This window comes from Cervus elaphus, chromosome 23 (assembly GCF_910594005.1).
Source record: "Cervus elaphus chromosome 23, mCerEla1.1, whole genome shotgun sequence".
Classification (NCBI taxonomy): domain Eukaryota; kingdom Metazoa; phylum Chordata; class Mammalia; order Artiodactyla; family Cervidae; genus Cervus; species Cervus elaphus.
Window position 1 is genome coordinate 67,048,361 of NC_057837.1, and position 23,401 is coordinate 67,071,761.

General features: G+C 47.5%; 1 protein-coding gene across 2 annotated transcripts; it reads left to right on the plus strand.

The window, feature by feature from the left end:
- Positions 1-393: 393 nt before the first annotated feature.
- Positions 394-22,647, plus strand: ACTR5 (actin related protein 5). Of its 2 annotated transcripts, none has more exons than XR_006337062.1 (9): positions 394-839; positions 3,004-3,233; positions 5,944-6,113; positions 8,984-9,201; positions 9,893-10,075; positions 14,959-15,075; positions 15,848-15,987; positions 19,584-21,255; positions 22,360-22,647. XR_006337062.1 is itself a non-coding variant. In XM_043883934.1 (9 exons), the coding sequence occupies exons 1-9, from the start codon at positions 441-443 to the stop codon at positions 19,839-19,841; spliced, it is 1,848 nt and encodes a 615-aa protein (XP_043739869.1). In that variant the 5' UTR covers positions 395-440; the 3' UTR covers positions 19,842-20,028. The 2 variants fall into 2 exon arrangements, 1 of the variants encoding a protein (XP_043739869.1); XM_043883934.1 differs by lacking the exon at positions 22,360-22,647 and adding an exon at positions 17,011-17,143 and having other exon boundaries at positions 395-839; positions 19,584-20,028.
- The last annotated feature ends 754 nt before the right edge of the window (positions 22,648-23,401 follow it).

Consider the following 23,401-nt stretch of genomic DNA (forward strand, 5'->3'; position numbering starts at 1 on the left):
GTCAACGGCGAGGGAAAGTGACAGAAGGCAAACAGGGCGTGGCTAGGCGGAAACGCGGGGCCGCGCGGAGCTCAGCTCAGTTCGGGAGGTAAGGAACCGGCAGGGACCGATGGCTTTACACATTCGGTGCGGGGTTTGCTGGCCCGAGTCCCGGCTAGCGCGAAGGGGAGTAGTCAGGTCGAATGTTAAGAACGAGGTTAAACCACAGCCAGGGTGGGCGTGGCCTAGGGATCCCCGTAGGCGGCCTGGGCTACCGAGGGTGAGTTTGGTGAAAACGTCAGCCGAGATTAAAAGGCAAGAACACGCAAGGTTTGGAGGCACCGCGAATCTGTGCGAAGGCGGAGTCTCGCGCCGCACGGGCGGACGCTGCGTCGGGGGCGGAGTCTCGCACCGGAATAGATTGACGCGGCGGCGAGGGGCGGAGCCAGCAGCGCTTCAAGATGGCGGCGGCTACTGCAGCCGGCCTGGCCACGAATGTGTTTCCGTTCCGCGATGCCCGCGCAGCGCCAGATCCGGTGCTGGAGGCCGGCCCGGTGGCACACGGGTCACTACCGGTGCCACTGGTGCTGGACAATGGGTCGTTCCAGGCCCGCGCAGGCTGGGCGTGCCCCGGGCCGGACCCGGGCCCCGAGCCCCGGCTGCAGTTCCGCGCTGTGTGCGCCCGCGGGCGGGGTGGGGCTCGGGGCGGGGCGGGCCCGCAGGTGGGGAACGCGCTGGGCAGCTTGGAGCCGCTGCGCTGGATGCTGCGATCGCCCTTCGACCGCAACGTGCCGGTGAACCTGGAGCTTCAGGAGTTGCTGCTTGACTACAGCTTCCAGCATTTGGGTGTCTCCTCACAGGTGACGGGCGAGGTGGGGTTAGGATTGAGGAGAGGGGTATGGTCGTGTCCCATGTCACTCCGCTCTCCGAGAGATGATAGTCGCTCCAGTTGTCATTTAGTCATTCATTTAGTCAGTCAATCAAATATTAAACGCCTAACGTATGTAGTAAGTCCTATGCTAGGCGGTTGGGGTATGCCAGTGAACAAAACAACGCCCCTTTCTCTTGGAGCATCTGTTTGGTTTGTTTGTTAGTGCATTTATTTATTAACAGATATGTGTTGAGCACCTGCTCTCAATGGGGACTTTTCTACGTGTTTGAAATATGTCTGGGAACATAACACGAAATCCCCTGTGCCTATGGAGCTAGTATGGAAAGACGTTCTAGTATGAAAAGAGAGAATAAACAGTAGGATTAAGCAGTAGATTCTACGGCATGATGGAGAGGAAAGGGTTACAGCTGTTCAGTAAGATGGGTAGGGAGAGGACTCAGGGTGACGGTGGTGTTTTGAGCAAGGACTAAAGTAGACGGTTGAGGGAGCCAGCCTTGTGAATATCTGAATGAATAGTACTCTTGAGAGACAGAACAGCCAGTGAAAAGGCCCTGAGGCAAGTTTGCCCTAATCCTAATTGAGGATAGTCAGAGTGAGGGGAGAGTAGTAAACAGAAGGTCTTACTTACAAGGCCTTCCCTGGTGGCTCAGACAGTAAAGCATCTGCCTGCAATGAGGGAGACCGGGGTTCTTAGGTCAGGAAGATTCCCTGGAGAAGGAAATGGCAACCCACTCCAGTACTCTTGCCTGGAAAATTCCATGGATGGAGGAGCCTGGTGGGCTACAGTCCATGGGGTTGCAAAAAGTTCTACACAACTGAGCATCTTCACTTCAGGAAGTAAAAGTCAGAGAGGTCACACACTTTGTAGGCTTTTATTATGAGTGGAATGGTGAGCCATTGCAGGGTGTTGAACAAAAGAGGGATGTGACTTTTGTTTCAAAAGGATCACTATAGCTGCTATATGGAAAATGAACTGGCCTGAGTCATAGGGTAGAAATAGGGAAATCAGTAGGAGGCTGTTGCAGTTCCAAGGTGAGGGATGATGGTAACTTAGATGAGGAAGGAATGGCGGATGTGATAAGCAGTTGGATTCTGGAGCTGTTTTAAAGATGATTGGCTCACAGTTCGGATGGGGCTTAACTTCAGTTGACAATGCAGCCATGAAATTAAAAGGTGCTTGCTTCTTGGAAGAAAAGCTATGACCAACCTAGATAGCATGTGAAAAAGCAAAGACATTACTTTGCCGACAAAGGCCCATCTAGTCAAAGCTGTGGTTTTTCCGTTAGTCATGTTTGGATGTGAGAGTTGGACTCTAAAGAAAGCGCGAGCACTGAAGAATTGATGCTTTTGAACTGTGGTGTTGGGGAAGACTCTTGAGAGTCCCTTGGACTGCAAGGAGATCAAACCAGTCAATCTTAAAGGAAATCAGTCCTGAATATTCATTGGAAGGACTGATACTGAAGCTGAAACTCCAATACTTTGGCCGTCCGTTGCGAAGAACTGACTCATTGGAAAAGACCCTGATGCTGGGAAAAATTGAAGGCAGGAGGAGAAGGGGATGACAGATGATGAGATGATTGGATAGCATCACTGACTCGATGGACACGAGTTTGAGCAAGCTCTGGGAGTTGGTGATGGACAGGGAAGCCTGGTGTGCTGCAGTTCATGGTGTTGCAAAGAATTGGACACGACTGAGTAACTGGACTGAACTGACTTAAGTTACTGTGAGCAAAAAAAAGAAAGAAAGAAAGTTACTATGAGCATTGGTGGCTCAGATGGTAAAGAATCTGCCTGCAATGCAGGAGATCCAGGTTCAATTCCTGGGAAGATTCCCTGGAGAAGGAAATGGCAACCCACTCCAGTATTCGTGCCTGGAAAATCCCATGGGCAGAGGAGCCTGTTGGGCTACAGTCCGTGGTGTCACAAAGAGTCGGACACGACTGACCCTACTTTCATATTTTCCAAAGAAACTTCCAGGGAAGAGGGGTGTTTCTCAATTGCTTCTGATCAGGTGTTTTGATTGCAGACCAAAAGCCAATTCAGCCCTTACAATAAGGATTTTTGTTTCTTTTTATGCTTTGAAAAGTGTATCCTCTTAGCACCTAACAATTTGCTCTTTTCTTTCAAAGTAGGGCTGTGTTGATCATCCCATAGTTTTGACAGAAGCCGTGTGCACCCCACTGTATTCGCGACAGATGATGTCTGAACTTCTCTTTGAGTGCTACGGGATTCCTAAGGTTGCCTATGGGATAGACAGCCTCTTCAGCTTCTACCACAATAACCCAAAGAACATGATTTCAAGTGGGCTCATCATTTCGTCTGGTTATCAGTGTACACATATTTTACCCATCTTAGAAGGGAGGTGAGTTGTACTTACGGCATTTGAGTACTGTTTTGAGAAGCATTCAGGAAACTTTTATTGGGCGCTTACAATAAAGGTGGAGTGGAAAGAGCAGGTACAGGACCATGAACGGTCCTCTGGGCTTAACTCTAACCTGCCTCACTGTGTGAGTATAGATATGTCACTTCACCATCTGTCCTTGTGACCTCCTGGCTTGGGTTGGGGTCAATGGTCTCTGAGGTACAAATCTGTAATTCTAGAATTGTATGATTTTGACTTAGAGTGAAATAGATAGTTTAACACAAGTACCTGTAGGTAGTAGGCACTCAATAAAAATGTTCTGAGTAAATTGTTTAAATAAATTTAATTTAGACTATTGTGTTCTGGAGTCACTTTTTTTTTTATAAAGTGCTATTTTGCTTTTTTATTTAAAGCTCTTTAACGACAATTATTTAGACCTTTTCAAGTGTGGTACTTAATAGATATGTAGTAGATTATTTTCCAGGTTGTTTAAAAGTTGAGGGTAGTTTCTGTCATGTTTAAAATGTGTTCTTATTTTATAGTTGGGCTCTTATTGTCTGTTAAAGAGACTAGGCCAGGGGGTTTCCCTGATAGCTCAGTTGGTAAAGAATCCCTCTGCAATGCAGGAGACCCTGGTTCCTTTCCTGGGTTGGGAAGATTTCCTAGAGAAGGGATGGGCTACCCACTCCAGCATGCTTGGGCTTCCCTTGTGGCTCAGCTGGTAAAGAATCCACCTGCCCTTTGGGAGACCTGGGTTCAATCACTGGGTTGGGAAGATCCCCTGGGGAAGGAAAGACTACCTGCTCCAGTGTTCTGGTCTGGAGAATTCCATGGACTGTATACTCCTTGGGGTCGCAGAGTCGGACCCAACTGAGCAACTTTCACTTTCACTTTAAAGAGACTAGGCCAGGAAGGGAAGGATAAATAGGGAATTGGGGATTATCAGAGACACACCAATATATATAAAACAGATAAACTACAGGGACCTATTGTGTAGGATACAAAATTATATTCAGTATCTTGTAATAGCCTACAATGGAAAAGAATCTGAAAAAGTATATATATGAGCAGTGCTTAGTCACTCAGTCATGTCTGACTCTGTGACCCCATGGACTGTAGCCCACCAGGCTCCTCTGTCCATGGGGATTCTCCAGCCAAGAATATTGGAGTGGATTGCCATGTTCTCCTCCAGGGGATCGTCCCAACCCAGGGATCCAACCCAGGTCTCCCACATTTCAGGCAGATTCTTTGCATCTGAGCCACCAGGGAAGCCCAATGGAAGCACAGTGGAAAAAAAATCTGAAAAAGTATACATATATACATATGTTACATATAACTGAATCACTTCGCTGTATACCTGAAATATTGTAAATCAGTTGTGCCTCAGTTAAAAAGTAAAAGAAAGAGAGAGACTAGGCCAGCGTCATGCTCTCCTGAGAAGGTTTCTCTTTGCGTAGAGAGAGTGTGTAAATAGGGAGAGGAGTTGAAAGCCTGGGTTTGCAGTCCTGCTAAGGATGAGGTATTTAACTTCTTCATTTGGTTTCCTAACATATAAACTTGGGAAAAACTGATTTCTCAGGGTTACCCTGAGAATGAAATGAGATAATGTAGGAGATGGCACTTTGTAAAACAATCTGAATATTTAAGTGAAAATAGAGGTTGGTGAATTTATTGAGCCCTATTGTGGGACTTTCTCTTGAAGTTTGTACAAATATTTATGAAGAAAAAGGCAATCGTTAGGCATTCCAAAACACTCCTGCTATACAGAATTTTCTACCTTATGTAACCAGAATATGCAGAAGTTAAAAATAATATTGTTATTTTATATTATACTGAGAAAATGATTTGACCTGGAAGCTAGGATCAGATCGGAGCATGTCCTGTTCTGTGCTGGCACCTGCTGGTGAGGTGTGATATAGCGGCATCATTTCAGTGCACAGCAAGTTCCTAGAGCCCAGCTCCTCTCCCTTTCTCACACTGAGAATTTATAAAGTTACTCTGGTTCTCCTCTCCTTCACTTCAAGTGAGAGGAACCTGGTACTCTTAGGAGATTATGGTAAGCCGGTGTGTATGTGGTTACTTAATGTGCTTGCATAAGTAGAAGTGGAGCGTCTAGGGGAGGGGTACACTGGAGCTACCCGGGAAGCTTGTCAAAATGCATATCCCCAGAACTTCACTGGCAGTCAGTGGTTAAGATTCTGAGTTTCCACTGCAGAGGGTTTAGGTTTGATCCCTGGTTGAGGAACTAAGATCCCACATGCCGTGTGGCACTGCTGAAAAAGAAAAAGTGCATATCCCTAGGCCCTCCCCGGAGCAGACAGGTCCTGGGCATTGTCACCTTAAACGTCATCCCCAGTTAATTCCAGGATGTGTGGCCTTAGAACCACAGTTTGAGAAATACATGACAAGTCACATGAGGGTCTGACTTCTGAGAGCACGTTCTTTGCTTTGAACCTGGTTTCCTTCTGAGACTCTTACCAGAAGTTAAATGTTCCTGTGTCTGTCAGGACGTGGTCTAGGAATGCCTGCGTTGGGTCAGAGGTTGCACTAAGGCAACTTAAAGTCCCTTCCAACTGTTTTATTTTCCCCTACCAGTCAGTTTCTTCCTCATTAGTCTACATTAAATTATCATCCCCCCTTGTCCACCTGCTCCATATTTTTTCCTCCACGTTGCCAAAGTTTCAGTGCTATTTCCACTTCTCGGTTGTAGGTTAGATGCTAGAAACTGCAAGCGCATCAACCTGGGAGGAAGCCAGGCAGCTGGCTACCTCCAGCGTCTCCTGCAGCTGAAGTATCCCGGGCACCTGGCCGCCATCACTCTCAGCCGCATGGAGGAGATCCTCCACGAGCACAGTTACATCGCCGAGGATTACGTGGAAGGTACGAAGAGGATGTCTTCCTGCAGCTTCCGAGTGTTGTCTGCCTTTGGGGATGTTCCTTAAATTTGTTCCCAGGGTGACTCTCTTGCTCACTCTTAATAGGCTTTTTTTGGCCACGAGGTGTGGCGTGCAGGATCTTCCCCCAGCCACGGATGGAACCCGTGCCCCCTGCGTTGAAAGCGCAGAGTCCTAACCCCAGGACCCCCAGGGAATTCCCTTTTTGCCCACTTTTTTGCACTTAATACTTTTTAGCATCCTCTTCCATTTTGTGGTATTTACTTTCCTCAAAAACTTCTCAGTTAAGTGATAAGTCTCATATATTGGTTCTTTTTCACAATCCTTTTGGTTATTCCAGTTCCTTTGCCTGTCCATTTAAATGATAGGGTCAGTTTGTGCATATCTACCAAAAGTTCTGTTGGGATGTGATTGAAAGAACATTAAATGTGTAGATCGGTTTGTATATAAAACAGCAACCTTCTAAATATAAATCCAAATATGCTAAATCCAGATTGGGGAGAAGTGACATTTTTTACTATGTTGAGGCTTCTAATCCATGAATATAATGTATCTTTCCATTTATTTAAGTCTTTGTTCATTTCCTTCATCAGCATTTTATAGTTCTCAGCATATAGGTCCTGTACATGTTTTATTAGATTTATGTCTATTTCTTTCCTTATTTTAAATTTCAGTTTCCAATTGCTCATTGCTATTGTATAGAAATGCAGTGAATTTTTATGAAATACAGTGAGTTTTTACTCTTTGTCAAATTGAGGAATTTCCTCTCTGTTCCAAGTTTTGCTGATCACTTTTATCGTGAATGGATCTTTGAATTTTGTGAAATGCTTTTTCTGCGTCTCATATGATCCTATGGTGTTTATGCTTTGGACTGTTCATTTAAGAGAGTATAAGGACTGCTTTTCAGATACTGAACTGGCCTTGAACCCTGCTTGTTTCTTTGTGTTATTTTTATATATTGCTGGGTTTAATTTGGTAAATTTTGTGAAGTATTTGTGTCAGTATTCATAAGGGATAGTGATCTGCAGTTTTCTTCTACTATCTTTGTCTTGTTTTGGGATCATGGCAATGCTGGTCTTACGAAATGAGCTGAAAAGTGTTTTCTTCTACTTTTTGGAAAAGATTAAGTAAATAGTTGTTTTTTTTTTTTTTTAATGTTTGTTAGAATTCTGCAGCAGAACTGTTTGAGCCTGGGGGATTTATTTTTCTGAAGGAATTCAACTTCTTTAATAGGTGTAGGTGTAAGCAATTTCATTGATGTCTTCTTTTTATTATTTCTTCCTTTCTACTTGCTTTAGGTCTACTTTGCCCTTTTTCCCTAGTTTCTTGAGGTAGAAGCTTAGATTTTTATCATAACTTCTTTCTAATATAGACATTTAAAGCTTGAATTTCCCTCTCAGCAGTCCTTTATCTACATTCCATAGATTTTGATATGGTGTATTTTCATTTTTATTGAGTTCAGATATTTTTAAGTTTCCCTCAAGCCTTTTTTATTTGCAACCGTTGATTATTTAGAATATAGCCAAGTGCTGGAGACTTTCCAGTTTTTTTCTGTGGTTTATATCTACTTTAATTCTATCATAGTCAAAGAACTTCTTTTCCCTGGTGTCAGTTAAATTCATGAAGGTTTGGCTCAGGACCCAGGCCTGGTTTGTTTTGGTGACTGCTCCATATACAGTTGCAGAGGATGTGTGTCCTGCTCTTGTTGGATGGAGTAGTCTGTGACGTCATTCGGGTTCTGCTGGTTTTTGGTTTTGTTCAGTTCTTGTCAACCCAGCTTCATTGTCCATCAAGCTGTACCGATTATTTATTACTGATTATTAAGAGTGTTGAAATCTCCAGGGAGAATTGTGAATTTTCCTCCTTTCAGTTCTGTCAGTTTTTGCTTTCAAGTATCTGAAGCTCTTTTGTTAGGTACACATTTAGGATTCTTATGTCTTCTTGGCAAATTGGTCTTTTATGTAGTCATCCTTTTTTACATCTTCTTGGCAAATTGATCTTTTACCATTATGTAATGTTCTTTTTTATCCCTTGCAATTTTCTTTGCTTTGAAGTCTGCTGGGATTTAGTATAGCCACTTGAGCTTTCTTTTGATTGGTGCTTATGTGGTGGTTTTTTTCCTGGCCTTTTAGTCTATGTAAAACATTATATTCAAAGCAAGTTTTCTAACAGGTCCTTTCCTTGAAAATCCCTTCTTTCAGTCTCTTTTAACTGATAAGTTAAGACCATTTACAGTGAATGTAATCCCTCTTGTTGTCTGGGTTTAGGTCCACCAGTTTTTTGGCATTCCATTTTAATTTATCTATTGTGTTTTTCACCAGTCTCTCTTGTGTAGGTTTTTTGTTTTAGTGGTTGCTCAAGAGATGACAGTTAACAGGCTTGTCAGTGTTAGGGTCTCTTTTTCGCCACTTCCAGTGGAACCTGGAGATGTTAGCGCTCCAGAGCCCCCGTGTCCTTCCTCCTGTGTGCCGGACTTGTCTTCCGTGTCACGTCTACATCCGTGGGAAGCCCGTCAGACATTGTCATGGTTTTCACTTTGAATTGTCAAACATATTTTAAAGAATTCCAGAGGAGGTTAATCTAGTCTGTTCATCATTTCAGTTGCATTTCCTTCATTTCTGGTGCTCCAGGTGATATCCTTTCCATCTGAAAAGCTTTATTTACCAGTTTTCTCAGAGCAGGTGTGTTGGCATCGTGTCCAGGTCTTACTGCTGCATTTTGTCAGAGGGTGGGTTCAGAAATGGGGGGAGCATGCTTCCTCCATCTTCCCCTGCACCTGGAACCCTGGTCCCAGCTTGCTAATCTCAGGGCTAATGGTGTTCCCGTCTCCTAACTTCCGAAACACTTCCTTTGAAGAGCTGCAGAAATGGCGGTGCCCCGATTACTATGAGAACAACGTCCACAAGATGCAGCTGCCGTTTTCCAGCAAGCTCCTGGGCAGCACCCTGACCGCCGAGGAGAAGCAGGAGCGGCGGCAGCAGCAGCTGCGGCGGCTGCAGGAGCTCAATGCCCGGCGGCGGGAGGAGAAGCTGCAGCTGGATCAGGAGCGGCTGGACCGGCTGCTCTACGTGCAGGTGATGCAGGCCCCTGGGTGGGTCCCCGCCTTGTTCTCCCTGTAGATTCTGCCCCAGCCATGAAACGCATCAGCCGTCTCAGTCCCCGCCGCCCTGAGGTCAAGGAGGAGTCTAGCGGGATCATCCGCGTAGAGATCACGTGTGTGGAGGACATTGTAGCAGCAGGAATTTCTGAAAGAGCTGTGGACTTGGCCCTGATGATGTATTTTATCCTTATAGTCCCCTTTGATTGATTTTAACTTCTTGGCTTAAGTGGGGCACACATGATGCAGAGCATACAAATCTTAAGGGTCCAGCTCAGTGAATTTTCATCACTGAAATACACCAAGTAGCCGCGTCCAGATCAAGAAATAGAGCACTACCAGCAGCCCAGGAACCTCCCTCAGTCTCCTGTTAGCAACTCTCCCACCTTTGTCCCTCCCAGAAGCTCACATTTCTGACATCTGTCCGCATAGTTGAGTGTTGCCTGCTCAGGTGGTGCTGAGACGGTGATGCTGGGAGCCCAGAGATGGCTGGGGAGGAGGGCCACGTGCGAAGCTTCACGGAGCAGGCTGTGTGGAGGGGCAGGCTCGGGGAGCCCTCGCCCGCCGTTCTTCCTGTCCGTCCAGCTTCTGAGCTCCTTCTCTCCTTCCCGGGCGTGATTGCCCCGATGTGCGTCTCTGAGGATGGGTTGTGACTGCTCCGCTTGCAGGAGCTCCTGGAGGACGGCCAGATGGATCAGTTTCACAAGGCCCTGATGGAGCTGAACATGGACTCCCCGGAGGAGCTGCAGTCCTACATCCAGAAGCTCAGTGCTGCAGTGGAGCAGGCGAAGCAGAAGATCCTTCAGGCAGAAGTCAGCCTTGAGGTGGACGTGGTGGACAGCAAGCCAGAGGTACTGGGGTCTCGGGAGGGAGGTCTCCAGGGGTTGTTAGAGAGGATAGCCCTTTCTGAGGACAGAGGAATATCCAGGAAAGGCTGATGGCAAATGGGTTGTGACCAGACTAGAGTGGCAAAGAGAACAGAGTGGTGTTTGATGTGTCTGGGGGCACAGATGGGGCAGGGATGGCACTGATCTTGTACCAACTGGAGTACCGACCCGAGGGGTTTTACCTGGTAGAGCTCTGACCCCTGGGAGGGGGACATGTGCAAGTAGAAAAGCAAGAACACATGCACACCAGTCGTGTGGCCCATCTTGAGCGTGAGCCTACCCCACTGATGGTTCCTGGATCATCATATATGCCTCAACTTTCTTCTGATCTCTTATTAAATATACTGTGATTACTCTTTCATTCATCACCTTTCCATCTCAGTGTTCCCTAACAACAGGGATCACACTTCACACATAGTCTGGGAATTTTTTTACAGGCACTAGTAGACATGCTCAATAGGAAATATACAAATGAGACCCAGAAGGACACATCAGATGGTAAACGACTTGTGATTATGAGTGACGTTGTTTTTTGCTTCTTGTGTTTTTCGATTTCCTATTATGCACATGTTAACTTTTAAGAAATAAGTGTTATTTTTAAAACCTTGAAAAGATGTTTGTGGGCTGATTAAAAACCAGCCTTTTGTTAGTTACTAAAACTAACTCTTTGATCTTCTCAGTCTCCTTTTTGTTTCCCTACCCATGGACTGTGAATAAGTATTCATGTGGCTGAAAGGGCGGGCGGGTGCGTGGGGCTGAGATAGTGCCCTGGGTAAATCAAACCATAGCACTGGGCTTGTGTGGGAGGGGCTGCCTGCAGGTCACAGGTCTCTGGTTTTCTCACTTTCTCTAGAATTGGACAAAAGTGATAGTAGGTGGATGCCTTGTTGCTGGATCTGTCATCTCTAGAGTTCTAAAATAAAGGTACTTATTCATTGCCTTGTGATACTTCCAGGGCAGGGTTAGCCAGTCCAGCTGTTGATCTTTGTTTTTAAGTCAACTTTAAATTCTAAAGCCTTTACTTTTCAAAAGAAACATTCCTGTGGAAAATTTCAGTTTGCCGCTGGGTGTATGTAGTCTGCTGCTCATCAGGGGCCTCAGAGCTGTCCTTGGCTCAGCAGGCAGCCTGCTTTTGCAGGCACTGTCTCAGCTGGAGGCCAGCTCTCACGGCTCCTGACCTCACCCTCCCCTTCCCCACCTCTCAGACAGGCTGTAGATCACGTGAGGACAGTGACTGGCTGTGAGCGTGCATGTTTGACCGAGCAGATCCTGAGTCAGACTTCCTAGACACAGCATACTGGGTCACTGAGGTCCGGGGTTGAAGGGGCCTTGACCTCCGTCTTAGTCTCCCACAGCGTCCCAGATCAGCTTTAGGAGAACCAGCGTGCCTCCCACTTCCAGATCTGTGTTTCAGGTTTGAGCCGTTGGTTACTGGGATCCGGATCCACATTGTTGCTGTTGTTTTTCAGTCGCTCAGTTGTGACCAACTCTTTGCGGCCCCATGGACTGTAGCACACCAGGCTTCCCTGTCCTTCACTCCCTCCCGGCGTTGGCTCAGACTCAGGTTCATTGAGCTGATGGTGCCATCCAACCATCGAATCCTCTGTTCACATTGCCTTTCTTGTTTGTTTATCTGTACTTACTATCATGCCTATCAACATGTCCACAGGGTGTCAGCATGTTTATATCAGAGATGAACCACTGAGCTACATGCACATGGAGGATTTCAGATTTAAAAAGAAAGGAAATCAAATAACTGAAGATGTGATTCCCAAGCAGTTGGGGAGCTAGTTTTTCCTTTTCTTGGTTCATTTTTCTGTGTTTGTTATATGCCCTGATTCAGTCACGCTGTTCATTCATTCAGCAGGTACTTACTAAGTCCCTACTTTTTCCTGTGACCTGAGGGTACATATTCAGATCTCTCTGGGCTTGGGGAGATTTTGAATTGTTGGACTTTAAAAGGTTTCCCTACGTAGTACAACAGATCTGATGAATCCATCTGTCCCAAAGCCTTAACGGTCAGTCAGGGAGATTGTTGAAGATTAGATCAGTTACAGTAACATTCATGGGCTAAATTTGGCCACAACACTGGCCAACCAGTTCTACCTTTCAAAAAGTATTTATTGTATTTTCCAACTGTACAGTTCCTTTACAATGGAGAGAACAAATCTGTGTGGACCACAGTTCATATTGAAATGCCATCTAAGCGGTAAAAGTTTCATTGGATTCATACAGCTAAATTTTTAAACTTCCAGTGTGTTCTAAAAATCCATTTTTTCTTATAGACCAATCCATTTCATCCCTCACTGCACGTATTCAGTGAGGATGTTGTAAAGGAGTAGGCTTTGTTAGCATTCTTGTTTTTAATGTTTATTTATTTATTTGGCAGCCCTGGGTCTTAGCTGCGGCACTTAGGATCTTCACTGCATCACGCAGACTCTCTGGTTGTGGCACACAGCCCCGTGGCATGTGGAGTCTTCTGGGACCAGGGATCAAACTGTGTCCCCTGCATTGGGAGGTGGATTCTTTACCACTGAACCACCAAGGAAGTCCTACTAGCATTCCTCATGGAGTATTTAAAAGATGGTCACTTTCCATCACTGCAAATGGTTGGGAGTGCAGCTCACTAGCACCCTTCTTTGTTGGAAAGCATAGTGGGCCAAAGATAGAAAGTTCTCTTACCTGAGGAATCAAGATTGAACTGGTCTCTGTTTTTCTGCTGCTCAAGGCTGTTCTGGGGAACCACACTGCATCTTCTCTGATGGGGAACCACACTGCATCTTCTCTGACGGGCCTTGGCAAACTGTTGTTCTCTTTGGTTCCCAAAGAACAGCCTATATATACATGTTCCCAGTTGTTAGCCAGTACACCTGGGGACCCTGGCAAACCCTAAGAGGGAGAGAAGCCAGCCATGGTAGAGAAATCAGTTATCTCTGGGATACCCGTTATTGCATTGACATTACCAGCTTTGTTCTTCTGTATGAATCATATGAATCAGGATAAGGAAAAGGTTTTTTGTTGGTTTTTTTTTTTTTTTTAAACAATTTTTGGTGAAGCTAAGAAATCTTGTTTTTAAGGTGACTGCTTTTGAATATAATTAGATATGAAAGTGGATAGTAATACAGAAAAAGCCTTTAAAACCCAGACATTTTACAGTCCTCTTTATTCTAGAGAAATCTAAGGGTGTATCCCGGGGACTCACCACTCAGTGCTCGGCATGATTGCCCGGGGCCAGGGGCAGAGGTGACTAAGATACAATCCTTTCCCTCCTCAGTCCCTCAGAACCTAGGGCTCTAGAACCACACTCAGGACTGTAATACGCTGTGCATGGGGATTCTCCAGTCAAGAATACTGGAGTGGGTTGCCATGCCCATCTCTAAGGGATCTTCCCGACCCAGGGATCAAACCCAGGTCTCCCAAATTGTAGGCAGATTCTTTACCGTCTGAGCCACCAGGGAAGCCCCAGACTGTAATAACCTTTATCAAATGTGATGCTATTAATAGATGTCTATGGGAATGCAGATGCAGGTTTGTTTTTTTTGTTTTTTAAAATACTTATTTCTTTGGCTGCATTGGGTTTTAGTTGCCAGGATACAGGATCTCTAGTTGTGGTTGCAGGGGCTTTGTTGCCCTGCGGCATATGGGATCTTAGTTCCCTGACCAAGGATGGAAGCCACATCCCCTGAGTTGCAAGGCAGATGCTTAACCATTGGACCACTAGGGAAGCCCTCAGATGGAGTTATGAGAAAGGACTGGGATGTTTGAGCTGAGCCCTGAAAGATTTATTTGATTTCAGTAGATACCAGATGAGGAGGGAAGGACATTTTATATGGAAAGAAGTGTACATGTAGGGAGCAGGGCGCATCCCGCGTGGAGAGTGTGGGAGATGAAGCCGGAAGGGAGGCCGTGGCTGCCTGAAGCAGTCTTTATCCGTCAGCCTGAACAGTGTCCTTCAGACAGAGCCTTCAGAGTGTGCTGAGCAAGGCATGATCTGAGGAGATTTTATTTTGGGAAAATAACTGGTGGCAGTTAGGATGATGGATTTAGGGAGAGGCAAGACCAGAGGTGGGAAGACAGGATAAAAATGGGATGGCTCCACCCAGGAGGGAGCCAGTGTGACCTGAAGCTTGTCTGTGGCCATGGGGGTGGAGGAGGACAGACATCCAAGGTCGGAACAAAGAGCTGGTGCCACTCAGGAGCAACAGTTACTGATGATAACAGACACGGGCCTGTGCCAGACCCGTGCCGTGCAAGTGTCGTCTTGATGAGTTTTCACGATTCCTCAAGTACTGTCTTCATTCCCATTTTATAAATAAGGAAACTGAGATTGAGACGAGGGAAGAAATGTGCCCAAGGTCAACAGCTAGAAGCAGTGCAGCTGAGAGTCAGATCCCAGCAGTCCGAGTCCAGATTCTCTCCAGTCACTGCGGCTGGGGTGAGAGGCAGCGTGGACCGAGCTTAGGGAGGTGGCCAGCTGGATCCTGAGCCCCTCACCTCTGGAGTCTCTGTGGGACAGTCCTCTCTGGGGTGGCGGACTTGAGCGGCCCCCTCCGAAGGCTTCAGAGAAGGTGGGAGTTGATGAGACTGGTCTCAGTGGGGAAGATAGGGGGTATGAACAAAATCGATCTCTGGCTTTTTTAGTCTTTTAACCTTGTGTTCATGTGTGTTCAGGTTTGTTTGTTTGTTTTTTTTTTTCAATAGTTTAGAAAAATTTTCATTGTTTTTATGTATGGACATACTTTCAGGACATTGGGTGAGATCCCAGTTCTTTTTGGTGACCGTGAACTCACAGAGCTAAGGCTTGCTAAATCACAGGTTCTATCTTCTTGTGTTTCTTCTCTTCTCAGACTCCTGACCTGGAGCAGCTTGAGCCGTCTCTGGAAGACGTGGAAAACATCAACGATTTCGAGCCCCTGTTTTCGGAGGAGACGCCGGAAGTGGAGAAGCCAGTGGCCACAGTCCAGGTTGGCCTCCTGTAGCCTCGACCTTGCTTATACTTTGAAGCTTGGCGTGAATGACCAGTCAGGTCTAGTCTCCTTCTTTAGGAATATTCCCTCCTCTAGCTGCAAATCCCAGTTGTAGTTTTCTAGAAGGACGAGTACCAGTTCTAAAAGCTTGTAGGGTCAGGGACTTTTTCCCTCCTCGGTGATTGATTGGGGTTCCAGCACTGACTCTGAAACTGTGAGAAATAGTCTGCTTGGTGGGAGCATTTGGACCAGTAGCCAGGGACTTTGAGACCCAAAGAGTAGCTTTTAATGCTTTTATTTAAATTGAAGCCAGTGTTATGATGTTTCATTGTCATCTGGGTCCATGTTTCTGCCATCACCGTGGCAACCAGGTGGTCGACCTTCTTTTCCTTCTGTTTTCTTGAACCACCGTGGTAACCACGGACGTGAGGCTGAGACACCTGGGAGAAGGCTGTCTTGGCTGTGCAGGGACTGGGCGCTGAGCCAGGCACTGGCGGAGACTTGGTCTCCCAATGCCAGCCTTGCTGCTGCTGCTCTCCACCCAGTCTCTTTCCTGCATCTCACGGATCATTTCATGATGGAGATGGGTAGCAGTTTATCATCCAGAGGTTAAAGAAGGTAGAAAAATGGAATCATCACATCAAGAGAGTGGGGGGAGAGGTTATTCTGGCACGAACAAAGCAGTGAGAAATGCAGTTTGAGGAAGCTGGCACCTGGGATGTTTGTTCTTATGGCCTAAAAATATCTTCTAAACCTTGGGTTTTTAAAGCCCGTGTTTAACTTGGCAGCGTATCATCAGCTGTTTGTTGGGACAGAAAGAATTCGAGCTCCAGAAATTGTCTTCCAGCCATCTCTCATTGGAGAGGAGCAGGCTGGCATAGCAGAGACCCTCCAGTACATCCTGGACAGGTGAGCCTGGATTTCTTCTTTTCCTTCTGTTTTTTTGAACCATTCCCTTGAATTTTGCGTTGAACAGTGGAGCTGATGGCCGGGCGTCTCTTTTTCATTGACTTGCTGCGCTCAGAGGCTGTTTTTTTCTCTCACCAGGCCTGGCACAGAGTTAGGGCTGTCTGTTCTTTTCTCTGTGTGGATGCTCAATGTGTATATACTTGAGCTTTAAGAATGTCTTTTAAAAATTTGGGCAACATGATAATATATGTACACTGACTTTTCTAAAAGTCTTCACATCATTGCACACTAGTGGTTCTAAATCACCCTAAAAACAAGCAGAACTTAGTTTTTTTTCCCACCTTGCATTTTATTTTTTAAGAGTTTACATTTCTATAACAACATGCCTCTCCCCACAGATATGATTCTGCAGTGTGAGTTTTCCTAATTCACGTGGGACAAGTAGGGAACACAGTCTTGTGGTCCTCTAGTTGCTGTTGGTTAAAACAGAATGGCAGCTTAACAACTAGCAAGGAAGAAAAGTGATTGCAGCTACTTTGTTTGAATATCTTTGAGTTTTGTCTCAAAGTGAGTAGAAAAATGATCAAACGTGTAAGATAAAACTAATAAAAAGCACAAGTGGAGAGGGAGGTCCTCAAAAGGAGAGGCGGGATTTCGGGGGATGATGGAAATGTTCTGTATCTTGGTTGTGGTGGTGGTTGCTGGGCTTTATGAATCTGTCAGACTTCATCTAAATGCATTTAAAGCAATCCTCACTTAAGTCAGTTTTTAAAAAACATGTATTAGAAAGGCATAATGCTAAGGAAATGGATTGACCATTCAAATTAAGGTTTTAGCTAGCTGTTGGACATTCATTCTGTAAAGGCAAATGAAAAAGGGAAAGTGTTTTGTTTGTTTGTTTGTTTTTTAACTTTTTGTGTGGATGTTTTCTGATTTGTACTGAGAGCTCACATTTCCACATCCACATTCTCTTCCAATATTCAAGTAGGAGAGACTATAGCAGTAGAATCGTTTCATCCCCAGGTACCCAAAGGATGTTCAAGAGCTGCTGGTTCAGAACATTTTCCTCACTGGTGGGAACATGATGTATCCTGGGATGAAGGTTAGAATTGAGAAAGAGCTGCTGGAGATGAGGCCCTTTCAGTCTTCTTTTCAGGTACCAATTGTCCATGTAACCAGCTGTTTTGAAAATAACCTTATTTGTTTTCTGGGTTGCAAAAGTAGTACAGCGTAAATGAGAAAAATTGTCATTCCATCATCCAGAGACAGCCACTGTTAACACATTCGTGGCTTTCCTTCTGTTCTTCAGATTTTTAAAGCAAAATGGAAATCATAATTTATGTACTTCTTTGTTTTGATTTAATTGACAAAGGAAGACCTGCATACAGTACACATTTAGAGAGTACACAAGAGTGTACCTTGAGGGACTTCCCTGGTGGTCCAGTGGCTAAGACGCCACGCTGCTGGTGCAGGGGGCCCAAGTTTGATCCCCAGTCAGGGAACTAGATCCCACATGCCACAACTAAAGATCCCACGTGTGGCAGCAAAGATGAAAGATTCCACGTGCTGGAACTAAGATCCAGTGCAGCTAAATTAGTTAAATTTTTAAAAATTATCACCAAAATTATTTATTTACTTTTGGCCGCACTGGGTCTGCCTTGCTACACACGGGCTTTCTCTAGTTACGGTGAGCGGGAGCTACTTTCTAGTTGTGGTGCACAGACTTCTCATCGAAGTGGCTTCTCTTGTCGCGGAGCATGGGCTTTAGACTCACAGGCTTCCGTACTTGTGGCACACGGCCCCACTTACCCTGTGGCACGTGGGGTTCATTATTACCAAAATTATTTTCTTTAAAAAGAGTGTACATTGAGATTAAGGCCTTCTCTTCACCCAGGCCCTGGGCTACAGGCAGAGGGGACTGGCTGAGGAGGTTTTTTCTTTCTTCCACACATTTTCTACACATGGCTTTTGTAACTTGAATTTCTTAACCTGCCAGGAGCATTTCCCCATGTCATTATTCATCTGAAATATTCATCTGAAATACTTTTAAAAGCAACTGTCTGGTGGGGGTACCCCACAATTTCTTTACCAGATTCCCGATCACTAAGAGACGTGGTTTGAGCTCCCCTCGTGGACCAGTCACCTCAGAATGCTGAGATGTCCTGGGCACCGAGGGGTCTTGGAGTTCAGGGATGGCTCCTTGGAAGTTCAGGGACGGCTCCAAGGACAAGGAGGTGTTTGTCACATAGGGCGGGGGGTGGGATGGAGAGAATGTTCCAGATTGGGTGGGGTGGGGAACAAGCAGGAGCAAAGGCTTGGGGGCCAAAACCTTGCTGAGGGGTGTGCAGCTGAGAGTGGCTGTGAAGGGTGGGGGCGTGTGCTGGAGAGGCTGGCAGGGCGCCTGGGGTACGCAGCCTGCGTGTCCTGCTGAGGGGCTTGGCTTGGCCCGCCCCTTGCCATCTGACGTGTCGTACGTTCAGGCGGTGGTCTCTGGACCTGGGTCCTGACTCTAGCACCACCATCACTGAGTTTTGCCACACCCCAGTTTTCGCAGCAGTGAGAAGGGGGTCATCTTGGCACCCGTTCCCAGCTTTCAGCGTGCAAGGTGAATCAGGCGCTCAGCCCAGGGCCTGCGTGTGATGGACAGACATCAGCTGTTGTGTTGAGGGCCCCTGAGAACACGCTGGACTCCACAAGTTGCTAGAAGGACCCACCGAGACTCCACACGTGGTCCTACTTGATATTCCTCAGCCGTGGGCACTTGGCCTGGTGCAAAGAGTAGAACGAGCGCCTCCTCGTCCCGTCAGTGACACTCCTACGCCAGAGCAGCCGGGGCTCTCGTGACCCTGATTTTGTTGATGGTCCTTTCTCGCAGGTCCCTTGCCTCCTCCTCCGCCATCTGTGCTGATTCCTCCAGCCCTTTACTTCAGAAAGTTCCCAAACCCCCATTCCAGCCTGGGACTTCTATGGGAGGTGGAGGGAGGGAGGGGGGAGGAGGTGGGAAGTCAGGCGAGCGACTCCAGGAAAGAGGAGCCTGGTCTGAGTTGGACGGCCGTCTGCCCTGTGGTCAGCTCCAGCCTCACTGGGAGCACTCCCGGGACTGCTGACCACAGTCTTGCTCCTGGGGAAAGCAGTGGAAACAGCCCAGGGCAGCCTCTCTGCCCTCACGCCCTCTGAGCCTCGTTTGCCACCATGGCCAGAGCCACCTCGCATCAGCCTCTGCTTTCCTCGTGGGCAGAGGGGCTCAGGTCCAGGTCTTCCCGGTCTCCACCTGACACCTTGTGGTCGACAGGACAGGGGCAGGAGGCAGGCAGCGGGTCCCTCGCCCTGCCCAGGGTGGTGTGGATAAAGTAACTGATGACCCCGTAGTCTGTGAGGTTGGTCGTGGTGCGCTCTGCATGTTCTTGTCCTTCCTTGGAATGTCTGGGGCATTTCAGCTCAGCTCCGTTTGAGGGGTGCAGAGATCGTCCTGCTGCATCATGGAATCAAAGGGGGCCCTCCTGTGTGTGCATTTCTGTAGCCAGCCTTGCTAAACATCCAGTCCTTAGAAACCGATGGGAGATGCCTTTCCGGTGACTGCTCTGCTCGTCTTCCAGGTTCAGCTGGCCTCAAACCCTGTGCTGGACGCCTGGTACGGAGCTCGCGACTGGGCCTTGGACCACCTGGACAACGAGGACGTCTGGATCACCAGGAAGGACTACGAAGAGAAGGGGGGAGGCTACCTCAGGGAGCACTGCGCCTCCAACGTGTATGTCCCCATCCGCCTGCCCAAGCAGGCTTCCCGCTCCGCAGAGGCCCAGGCATCCGGCAAGGGCTCGGGGGCCAGCGGAGGCGGGGCCGGCGAGCAGGCATAACGGACGGGCCCCTCCAGGGACCCGGGGCCACGTCGGGACGGACTCTGCCAGCTGTGTGCGGCCCGAGTCTGCTGGGAACATTTGGCTGCGAGATGGGTTTCTCCAGGGGAGGACAGTTAAGGGCCACCAGGAGTTACCCCTCGGAACTGTGCTCTTTGGGGCGTCTGCAGTGAAGGGACGAGCAGACTTTCGGACGTGCTGTCTTTGCTGGGCCGTGGATGAGCCGCAGGCTTCGCTTCTGCAGCAGTAAATGAGAGTGAATGAACGTGATGGTGGCAGAGGTGTACAGACTGTGTACACAGGCGTCCTTCTTGCTACATTTTAAAGCCGTTTTCGTTCTTGTTTTTATTTTTTTTAAATCCGTTAAATTTTATATTGTCCGTGTAGCTAGTTTTGCAAATTGATTCCAAAACTGTGAATGCCCAGCAGGTGGCGTTCTTTCATCTTTACCTAAGAAGATAACACTTCCGAGAACGATCACCCATGAACTCTCCAGGACTGGAGATACTTTCCTCCTCCTGTTATTTCTGCTGAGAAATAAGGAAAAGGCGCCCAAAGAGGGAAACGAGATTGTCTGAAGTCAACTGCCTGAGGGCCCGCCCGGCACCGGCTTCTGAATGGGCAGGTGTGGGGCTGCCAGCATCCTTCATACTTCCTTTGCTGGAGACTTTTCCACCGTGTGAGGCCTTCCTACAGTTTAAGAAGTTTCTATCCCTGTGAATTTGCTGGCCGCGTAACTTTGCAGGCCTTCCTGAAGAAAGAAACAGATTGGAAAAGGTCCGTTGTGTTGCCTTTTCAGTTTTGCCACAACCTCATCTTTCCTGGGCCTTTGCAGCTTCATCTTAAATGGATGGATAACCCCTCTCTTCTCCCGAGATGGCTTGGGGAGAATTTTAGCTCTCAGACACACCCAGTACTTAAGCCCAGGACGCCGCTGAGTCTCCTTGCCCCAGAATCCATGCGTTTAAATCCTGTGGAGCGTCGGGGCCACCCCCTGAGGAGGCCGCCTCAGAGCCTGGCCGTCCATGCAGTTCACGTGCAGCTCCAGCTCTCCGGGGCTTTGACCCTGAAGACCAGGAAGGGGCAGTGGTGGAGGGGAAGGCGGCAGACCCAGGCCAGCTCAAGATGCCCCACGGCCTCGCAGGGGGCCACTGGCTGCCCACAGCTGGGCCTGGGGGCGGATGAGAGGGTGAGCGTGAGCTGACAAGAAAGGACAGATGCGAAGGAGGCAGGATCGGCCTCCGTGGAGAGGTTTTCATAATGATGCTTCCAGGAAGAGGGGTTGGGTGAGCTGCTGAGGGCCTTGGGGGTCTTTCTCCACAGTCCATGTTTTAAATGGCCTGAAGAGCAGTGGTGAGATGCAAAGATTGCCCTGGACATCCAGCCTTGCTGAGGAAGGACCCTGACTGGGCAGGTAAGCTGGGACACAGCGTAGGTCCAAGAACAGGTGCAGCCAGCTCTGCTCGGGGTGCCTGTAGCCAGGAACTGAGGTGGGTCGGGGCTGTGCTGAGGCTGGCCTCACGCTCTCCCGCTTTAACTCCTCACGCTGAGCTTGCCGAGACCTCTCCTCACCCCTCTCAGCCCCTCGCACTGACCACCATCAGAGCGCTCATCACAATACCTTGAGCTTTTTCTCTGCCCCCACGTGGTCTCTTACAGACTGTAAGGCAGAAAGTGTTTCCAAGGGCAGGAGGCGGGTTTCATTCAGCTTGGAGCATGCACATCCCAGGGCTGGGCCCGGAGGGTGCCAGGGCTCGCAGGGTTTCTAATGACTGACCAGCTGGTTGGATGACTGACCAAATCTGTGAACAAAGGCAATTTGAGGATAGCTTGTCTGCTCCAGTGGGAGGAACAAATCAGGAGTCTATACTTCCCCTAAGCCAGGGAGCCCTACTGAGACATTTTAAGTCTTCCCTCTGATCCTGCCAGGACTGTTCCTGGAGAGGAAGTGGATACGACTCCAGCTGACTGATCTGAGGGCAGCCGTGAAGAAATAGATTCCCGTAGCCCAGCCTTGGGCTTCTGTTTGTGTTGTGGCAGGGGAAAGCCCAGGGTCGGGAGAGTCCGCCCAGGGTCAGCCTGGCTCTGGGTTTGAGTCAGGGCAGCTCCGAAGGTTGAGTGGCCACCCAGGGTGATCAGGGCCTCGCTCCCTGATGGGGGTGTCCCCGCTTTGTGCCCCCTCTCCCTTCCATGGGCATCTTGGGAAATAAACAGTTTTACCAAAGTGACAAAGGTGAAAAGGTAAGGAAATAGAAGTCTAGAGTAAAATAAGTGTCTAAGGATAGGCAGAGAATACCTGACCAAGAAATGAAGACACTGAACTCATACAAATACAACATGCGCAGATTATTTTACACTTAACTAAGGGATTAAATGGATGAGATGAAATGTATCATTATAGATACTTGTAATTAAATCATTTCCAGATATTTAGAAAATGGTAGAACAGAGAATTAAAAAATACAGGCAGAGAGACTGGCGGTTTACTAAATTCATCTTCCTTTCCTCCTGGGCACAGAGTTGCACCACCTTTCCCAGCCTCCCTCACAGTTACACATGTAGCCATTTGATTTCTGGCCAGTGGGATATGGATGGAAGAGATGCACAACATCCAGGCAGGGCTGCTTCCATAAACCTCCCACGAGAGCCTCTCTTTCCCCATCATCTGGCTGAACAGAGAGCTGTCCAAGGTCCAAGAGGAGCGTGGAACCAAAAGTGGAAGAAGCTGAGTCCTTAAACAACTGCTTGGAGCAGAGACCCTGCAAATCCTTCAGTGTGTAAGAAATAAACTTACTGTTTAAGCCACTGAGAGCTTTGGCCTTGTTTGTTACAGAAGCTAGCCTTATTCTAACTAAAAGTGTAGGTTAAAAATAAAAACCATTACCTTTGTGTTCATCGGGGATTTAAGGAGGAAAAATCTTTGAAATAATATGAAACAAGAACAATGTGACAGATAGTTATCTCCTCATTTAGGAAATGAGTGAAAATCACTCAGTCATGTCTGACTCTTTGAGATCCCATGGACTATACAGTCCATAAAATTCTCCAGGCCAGAATACTGGAGTGGGTAGCCATGCCATTCTCCAGGGGATCTTCCCAACCCAGCAGTTGGGCCTAAGTCTTCCACATTGCAGGCGGATTTTTATACCAGCTGAGCCACCAGGGAAGCCCAGGAAATCAGAGCAATTCCTTTTATCCTGTGCTGTGCTTAGTCACTCAGTCGTGTCTGACTTGTGACCCCACGGACTAGCCCACCAGGCTCCTCTGTCCATGGGGATTCTCCAGGCAAGAATACTGGAGTGGGTAGCCTATTCCTTCTCTAGGGTAATCTTTCCAACCCAGGAATCCAACCAGGGTCTCCTGTATTGCAGGCGGATTCTTTACCACCTGACTATCCTGTAGGATTAATGAGCTAATGAATGAATCACCAAAGGATTTCAGGAAACATGTCTGTATAAGCTGACCCAGAAAGACCCCCTCGCACCTCCTACAAAGTTATGCAAAAAGTGGGATAAAGCAGAATTTTAAAAAGTTGTCATACTAACCTTAGAATTATAGAT

What these genes read in the sequence shown, in the direction of transcription:
- ACTR5 (XM_043883934.1), top strand. Translation starts at nt 441, where the DNA reads ATGGCGGCGGCTACTGCAGCCGGCCTGGCCACGAATGTGTTTCCGTTC. An exon ending in CTCCAGTACATCCTGGACAG is followed by an intron (nt 15,988 to 17,010) that starts GTGAGCCTGGAT and finishes TTTCATCCCCAG; the next exon opens with GTACCCAAAGGATGTTCAAG. An exon ending in CCTTTCAGTCTTCTTTTCAG is followed by an intron (nt 17,144 to 19,583) that starts GTACCAATTGTC and finishes CTCGTCTTCCAG; the next exon opens with GTTCAGCTGGCCTCAAACCC.